The following is an 8018-nucleotide window of genomic DNA, read 5'->3' on the forward strand; positions in this document are numbered from 1 at the left end:
GGAATCAGACAGGCATATGGTGCTGGAGAGGTAGCTAAGAGCTACATCCTTATTCACAGGCGGAGAGACAGAACTGGGCCTAACCTGAGCTTTTGAAACTCTAAAACTCCCTCTGCCCCCAAGACATACTTCCTCCAACAAGTCCAAACCTCCTAATCCTTCTCAAACGGTACCACTCCCTGGTGACTAACATTCAAACACTAACAGTGTGGCTACTAGGTAGTGCTCCCAGAAGGCACCCCAGTGCTCTAAGTGGGAGCAAGGGGCCGGGGCAAGTGATGCTGTCCAAGCTACGCAGACCACAGAGAAATACTGGTGCCTCTCATGAAGCAGCATTCTCTCTTGGGCTTGTGAGATGGCGTAGTGGCTAAGGGCACTTGCCACCAAGCCTGACCATCTGCGTTTGATCTCCAGAACCTAGGCGGGAGAAAGAGAGCCAATGCTCGCAGGTTGTTCAGTACTCGGTTGGTGATACTGCTGAGGATGGATGATAGGCTCTGACCCTAACCCCACTGTCACTGCCTTGAACTGTAGGCTGGCTCCCTTGGGTCAGTTCTTGTCATGTCCCTTGTAGGCCAGGATGTACATCTTCTTGAGAGAGAATTAAGTCAGAACTCTCTGGTTGCAAGTGACAGAAAGCCCAGCTCCAACCAACTAAAGAACATTACGAAAGCAAAAATGTCCACTCTCAAGAGTCATGGATGCCAGACCATGGTAGCATAGACCTTTAATCCAGCACTTAGAAGAGAGGAACAGGTGCATCCATTTGAGGCTAGCATGGTCTACAGAGTAAGTTGCAGGACAGCCAGGGCTACACAGGGTGTGTGTGTGGGGGGGTGTCGGGGGAACGTGAGAAGTCACGGATATACTGGCTGGCAAGATGGCTTAAAAGGGAAAGGTGCTTGTCATCAAGTGCCCCCCCCATAAGTAAATCTGAATTTAAAATTATTGAAATTCATGGAAAGGGGATTGGGAGATGGCTCAGGGGTTAAGAACATTGGCTGTTCTTCCAGAGGACATAGGTTTGATTCCTGGCACCCTGTGTCAGCTCACAACCATCTGCAACTTCAGTTTTAGGAGATCCAGCGCCCTCTTCTGACTTCTGTAGGCTCCTGCATGCACATGGTACAGACACACGTAGGCAAAACACCCATACACATTAAAAAAATTTTAATCATGGGGAAAAAATATAAAAGCTTGACTTCAGGCAGGGCTGAATCAAGGAGTTCAAATGATGTCATCAAGTATCAGTCTCACATCAGACAAGATGGCACACCCTTTATTCCCAATACTCAGAGGCAGGCAGATCTCTATGAATTCAAGCACAGCTTGATCTGCATAGCAAGTTCTAGACCATTCAGGGCTACATGATGAGACTCTGTCCAAAAAACAAATAAATAAATGTCAGTCTCATGACCCCTGGGGATGAGTCAGACTTGAGTTCCATCCCTGGGACCCACGTGGTGGATGGAGAGAACTGACTCTTCGCAGTTGTCCTCTGACCTCCACATGTTCACTGTAGTACTACACATGTGTTCTCCCTTCTCCCACCCCATGCACACACATAAATAAATAAAAGTAATTTTTAAAAGGCAGTGTCCAGGGCTGAGCAGATGGCTCAGTGGGTAAGAGCACTGGCTGCCCCTCCAGAGGTCCTGGATTCATTTCCCAGCTCACAACCATCAGTAACTCCAGTCTCGGGATCTGATGCCATCTTATGGCCTGTGTGCTCTTTCTGGGCACTGCATGCATGTACAGACAAAGATGCACGCAAAACACCCATACACAGAAGCACAGGCCAGAACCCCGGTGCTTTGGAGGTGGAAGCAAGAGAATCAAGAGTTCAAGATCATCTCCATCTTCACAGGACACTCAAGGCCATAGTGAGGCCCTGTTCCAGACAGTAAACCACACCAAAAACATAAATCAATCCGTCTTAGGTCAGGTGTCTGAAGCAGGTCTTCAATCCTAGTTACTTGGGAGGCTGTCGGGAGGATGATGAGTTCAGGGCTGTCTGGGCTATACATCAAGGAAGGCAGCTTAGCAAGGTCTTACCTCCAACTGCTACACAGTGGCAGCGGTCTCTGCAAGTGAGCAGCAAGGATCAGACCCACACAGGGGAGAGAGCTGCCCTCTGCTGCAGGCACAACCCTGGCCTAGTGGGAACTCTGGCCACTGTTGGCCAGCTGGAAGACAGTCCCGCTGCCCAGGGACCTGGCAGCAGAGCAGTAGTCAGCCTCACCCTGCCTGTGCCCTACAGATCAACGACGAGAGCGAACTGGAGGCCTTGTGCGCCGAGATCGCCTCCCAGCACCTGGCCACCGAGAGCCCTGAAGGTCCCAAGCCCTGCTGCCGGTTCACCTACCTGACCATGACTGGCGAGGAGGTGGAGCTGTGCAGCCATGGTCGGCACATCCCTGTGGCGTGAGTGTGTGACATGGAGGGGGTGAACCACACCAGTGAGAGGGGGCTGTTTCCAGGGGAGGGCATAAGAGAGGAGGTAGGATACTAGGCATGAAGAAAAAATTACCTTTGGCTTAAGGACTTCCCTTAAGGAGATGGTTCTCAGCCTGTGGGTCATGACCCCTTTGGAGGTCAAGCAGCCCTTTCACAGGGGTCACATATCAGATATCCTGCACATCAAATATTTACATTACAGTTCATAACAGCAGCAAAATTACAGTTAGGAAGTAGCAACGAAAATAATGTTATGGTTGGGGGGTCACCACCGTGAGGAACTATATTGAAGGGTCCCAGTGTTAGGATGGTTGAGAGACCACTCACTACCTTAAGGCAACAGCAGCTCTGAAGGAGAGAGGTGAGCCATGAGGCCAGGGCTCAACCGCCTGCGTCGTTGTGGCCCTCGGGCCCAGGAGCTGTGCCGTCACTCCCCCAGCCCTCACTGGTGACCTTCAACCCAGCAGGTGGGAGAACAAGGATATCTACGCAGCAGCCATCCGGAGCCTGCGGCTGCGGGAGCTGCAGAACATGGAGTGCGTGACAGCTGTGCGTGCTGGCCTAGGCTCCATCATCCCCCTGCAGTTGCTCACCACTCTCAGCCCACTGGAGATGGAATTGCGTACCTGTGGTCTCCCGTACATCAACCTAGAGTTCCTGAAGGTAGGCAGCCCTTCAGGCCTGGCTCAACACTCTGCCTTTGCCACAGCTGTTCTGTGCTCTGGCCCACACACACCCCGGGCCCCACCTGCCTGGGATTGGGCCAGGCCTGCTCACACCTGGGCTTTTCTTCCCCAGGCTCACACCATGTACCAGGTCGGGCTGATGGAGACAGATCAGCACATCGAGCTCTTCTGGGGGGCTCTGGAGACATTCACCCAGGAGGAACTATGCAAGTTCATCAAGTTCGCCTGCAACCAGGAGCGCATCCCCTTCACCTGCCCTTGCAAGGATGGGGGCCCTGACACAGCCCATGTGCCACCGTACCCCATGAAGATTGCCCCTCCAGATGGCACAGCAGGTATTGCCCTTCCCAGCTCCTGTTCCAGATGGGACCCTTAGGTCCTTGTGGAGAACAGTGACCAGGACCCCACACACCAGGACTCATACATGAATGGGGAGGCTTAGAGAGCTCCATTGCCATTCAGCCCTGATGCTGCACAGGATCCAGCATTTTAAAAGAAGCCAAGGAGCCATGGCTTGTCAATGTCTTACCATTATTTTATTTTTAGTTCTGCTAGAGATTAAATTCAGGGACTCCCATGAGCTAGGGAGACTACCTCTGAGACACACCCCTAGTTTCTAAACTTTGAAATGCAGAAAGATCATTTCTGTTTTGTTTTTTGACAGCATCTTATGTAGTTAAGGATGACCTTGAACTTCTAATCCTCCCGCCTCAGACCTCCCAAGTGCTGGGATTATAGGTGTATAATAATATATTAATGACTTTGCCTCCCTGGTGGGGAATCAACCCCTATTGTGACAGGTGGGGATTTTTACCACCGTACTTATGAGGAAAGTAGGAGTTTGACTCACGGAATCCACATTTTGAAAGGAGGCAAGGAAAGAAGGAAGGAAGACAGGCTGGTCAGGGACCAGCAAGATGGCTCAAGCCTGACTTGAATTCTATCCCTGGGTCCTACGTGGTGGAGAGAACCGACTCCTGCAAGTTATCCTCTGATGACATGTGGAACACTACACACACACACACACACACACACACACACACACACACACACACACACACACACAGCATTTGCTAGATACACAAGTGGGTGCCCAAGAGGCCAGCCTGTCTCCAGTGCTCAAACGTGGGTGTTGTGTCTTCTGTAGGTCCCCCAGACTCGCGCTACATCCGAGTGGAGACCTGCATGTTCATGATCAAGCTTCCCCAGTACTCCTCCCTGGAGATCATGCTGGAGAAGCTGCGCTGTGCCATTCACTACCGTGAAGACCCCCTAAGTGGCTGATGGGAGTGAACCGGAAGATTAGGCTATCACCAAGGCACCATTCTGCCGGCTTGGGAAGCCTGCCAGTGCAGGCACATCCCTCCAGGGCCCCGAGTGAGGAGCTGGCGATACTTTGTTTTTCTGAACTTTGGTCCGTGTCCCAGGGCCACCTGGAAGACACCTTTTGTATGTGTCCGTTTCGTGAGGTCTGTTCCTTTGCTGCCTGTGTGTGGTACATTTGTAGGGTAGTTTAGTGCCCAGACAGTTTGTGTCTAATTTGATCTTCCTGGACACTGTCCTCAGTGGCTACCAGATTCTGATGCCACAAGGTTCCAACTGGTTCCTCACCACAGAGCCACCAGTGGAAAACTGGGGGTGAGATGACCTCAGCCACACAAAGTGTCCTGTTCTCTCTACAGAGTGTCTCCACAAATGTGTGTGGCCAGTCCTGCCCTCCTGCCCTGAGCTGGCATCTCTCCCAGAGGCACCTTCTGCAGGCCTCCCTCCTTCCATCTTGAAATGGTTGAGCCAGTGCTCAAACATTCAGGAGACACACAGGGAGCTCATGTGTTAACCTTCCTGCTTTACTGTGTGTTTCTGGCCTTGGTTTTTTTTTTTGTTTCTTGTTGTTGTTTGTTTGTTTTTTCCAGGAAAAACCCCACAGAGGCCCCTTGTCTCCTCCCGTCCAGGCAGCCCTATCTGCCACCTGTCTCTTCTGAGTCCCTGGGCTGAGTTTCCCCTGAGGACTCCTCAGGAGCAGATACCCAGGGGCTACTCCAGGCCTTAGTTCATAGAGACAGGTTGGGTACCTCCTGGTGGCTGGAGTTGAAGACAGCGGAGCTGGAGGGATAGTGTGGAATGGGCCTTTTCTACAACTGCACAGGAAAGCACATGATTCAAGCCTGCTCTACTCTGTGCTCAGACGGCCCTTCCTCAGCACAGTGCTGTAAGGAGCCCAGGGAAGGGTTACAACGTGTCTTTAAAGACTGAGGTGCTCTGCCCGATGAGGGCTGCATCAGTGACCCAGACGGAGACTACAGGGGATTCCTCTGTGTCCTGGCGGGCCTGCCCAGCACCCGTCACACCCCAAGTGTGTGTGTACGCCAGGGCTGAGCTGCCTGCAGACTCACCCCTACCCCAGTGCATCCACGCCCCAAGTAAGTCTTTGTCCAATGGTACTTTGTTCAGAACAGCACATGCCACCTGTTGGACACTGTCATTTGGGCCTTGCCAGTCGTCCCAGAACGGCAGTGCTGTAACTATTGTATGATATTGTGCACACAGAAGTCCTGAGGAGGGTACGCTCCTCTCTCCACAGCACCTGGCCTGCTGGAAGGTGTGCAAGCCTTAGGGCTGGCCTGCCAGCATCCATCTCCTCCCTGGTACGCTTAGGAAATGCGTTGAGGACCATTACAAAAAAGACACCCCCCCAACCCCACCCGAGGAAGAGATACACCCAGCTCAGTGTGATGGCTACGCCAGTCACTGGGCTGCAGCACTCACTTGGAGGTGAGTGCCCGAGCAAGCCCTGCTCCCACAGAAGATAGTGGCCGCTGCTTGGGACCACCCCCAGCGACCTCAAGGATCCTGACTCCATTCTACAGAAGGAAGGAGCCTCTGAATTTACTAAAGTGGGTTTTCATCCCCGTACCTTCAAATTCTTGGTTCCCTTCGATCCTCTTCCCATGAATGGACTTGGGATTCTGTCAGCTACCTCCCCAGGAGGGGTTCTGGAAGCTTCTGTTGGCCCATTCCTTGATTAGATGAGAGCTGTGAGTGAGATATCTGCTGCTAACTCAGCTGCTTCTCTTAGAGAGCACACTGAGGTCCAGACAGATCCCAGCCTTGGCCCTGAACAGTGTGCGCTGTAAAGTTACTTGATGTATATTTATTATAATTATTTATGATTGCATTAACAGACTCCCATTCAGTCTGATGCTATTTACACTATGCTGTGTAAAGGAAGCTCACTACAGGAAAAAGTCACACCAATAAATAACCTTCATCTAACTCATTGATCCTAAGTGTGTGTGATCATGTCCTCTTGCTGAGTAAGCTCACAGGCCGGCACTGCTAGATGGCTCTGATCCCTAATTTAGTCACAAGTGACTAGGAGTTAACATTTGTAGTTAGCAGGGTCTCTCTGCACTTGGTGTGATTCCTACTCCATTAGCTTATGAACAGCCTCCTCCTATCCCACGAAACCCCTCGGTCTGCGCTTTCCACATGGAAAGGGAGAGCCACAGTCCAAGCTCAGCCTGGCCCTGCATGTGCTACCTGCTCTGCCCTGACAGCTCATCTGCGCTCTGGAGCCTGGCACGGGGCCTTCCCAGAGCCAACTGTTCCTCCGGAAGTGTTTGGCTGTTTCACAATCCTCCTCGGAGGACATCTAGACCTGCTTGTCCCCTCCTGCTGCTCCACGTCCTCCTCACCCAGACGCTAAATCCATCTTCATCACTGGGACAGGAAGTCCCCAGGTGGGTGCCAGCCAAGCAGCTGATCCTTCCTATCCTGTCACTGGAAACAGCACAAGCCAGCACACACTCACTGCTCTGCTCACACTCGGGCACAGCGAGGACTCCCCGCTCTGCAGTATCTTACAAGCACAGTCAGAAGGCTCCTCACCCAGTGCCGGAGATGCCCCCAACAGGAGAGTATTGGAGAGTATTGCTGGGACACAGAGGCATTCTGCAGCACCCGAGGGTGGAGATACCTATGTGGTCTGGGCCATGCAGTGTGGCCCTGAAGGTTTTAGGGGCTTTGCACCATGGATCCACAGCAGCTCTACTGGGTGGAAAACCAGTAGGGAGGGATGCGTGTTCATCAAGACCCACGTGAGAGACTCCACAGACAACAGCCCAGCGAGCAAGGTGAGGTCTGTAAGAGCAAAATGAAGCAACCCACCTGCAACACCTCAAACGTCTGAGGCATTGGTCCCAAAAAGAAGCCAGTGCGGGTGTGCACAGGCCTACCTGCAGGGAGGCTCCACTATGAGGATCGAAAGACAGGGGAACCAGGGGCACACATCTGCTCTACAGAACAATGAAAAATCTGTGAGGTGGTTGATCTTAACTCACAATTTCTGAAAAGGCCAGCTCATGGAAATGACTGAGCTGAAGGAAATATTCATAGGACTCAGGCTGTTTTCTGTTTCAGTTTTAAAAAGGAATGTGAGCCGGGCGGTGGTGGCGCACGCCTTTAATCCCAGCACTTGGGAGGCAAAGACAGGTGGATCTCTGTGAGTTCGAGGCCAGCCTGGTCTCCAAAGCGAATTCCAGGAAAGGCGCAAAGCTACACAGACAAACCCTGTCTCGAAAAACCAAAAAAAAAAATAATAATAATAATAATAAAAAATAAAATAAAAAGGAATGTGGCCAGGCAAAGTGGCTCATACCTTTAATCCCAGCACTTGAGAAGCAGAGGCAGGCGGATCTCTCTATGTAGAGAAACTGTCTCAAAAAACAAAAAAAAGAGAGAGAGAGAAAATAAAGAAGGGGAGTGTGTGTCTCTGTACCAGGAGAAAACAACAGAACTTCAAGTAGATGGGGGGTGGGGCTTTCAACTGTCCTAAAAGACCTGCAGAGTACAGGCTTCCGGGCAAGTGCCCGATGA

General features: G+C 51.7%; 1 protein-coding gene across 7 annotated transcripts in view; it reads left to right on the forward strand.

Moving 5' to 3' along the window:
- Hectd4 (HECT domain E3 ubiquitin protein ligase 4) overlaps positions 1-6424 on the forward strand; it is a 174062-nt gene extending 167638 nt beyond the window's left edge. For all 7 annotated transcript variants that reach the window (XM_052755237.1, XM_052755239.1, XM_052755241.1 and 4 more), the window contains exons 73-76: positions 2261-2424; positions 2925-3120; positions 3256-3478; positions 4291-6424. In XM_052755237.1, the coding sequence (XP_052611197.1) occupies positions 2261-2424; positions 2925-3120; positions 3256-3478; positions 4291-4427 (720 nt within the window). In that variant the 3' untranslated portion in view covers positions 4428-6424. The remainder of the gene's footprint in view (positions 1-2260; positions 2425-2924; positions 3121-3255; positions 3479-4290) is intronic.
- Positions 6425-8018: the final 1594 nt, after the last annotated feature.

Source organism: Peromyscus californicus, unplaced genomic scaffold (genome assembly GCF_007827085.1).
Source record: "Peromyscus californicus insignis strain IS unplaced genomic scaffold, ASM782708v3 Scaffold_2__1_contigs__length_46816999, whole genome shotgun sequence".
Lineage (NCBI taxonomy): Eukaryota > Metazoa > Chordata > Mammalia > Rodentia > Cricetidae > Peromyscus > Peromyscus californicus.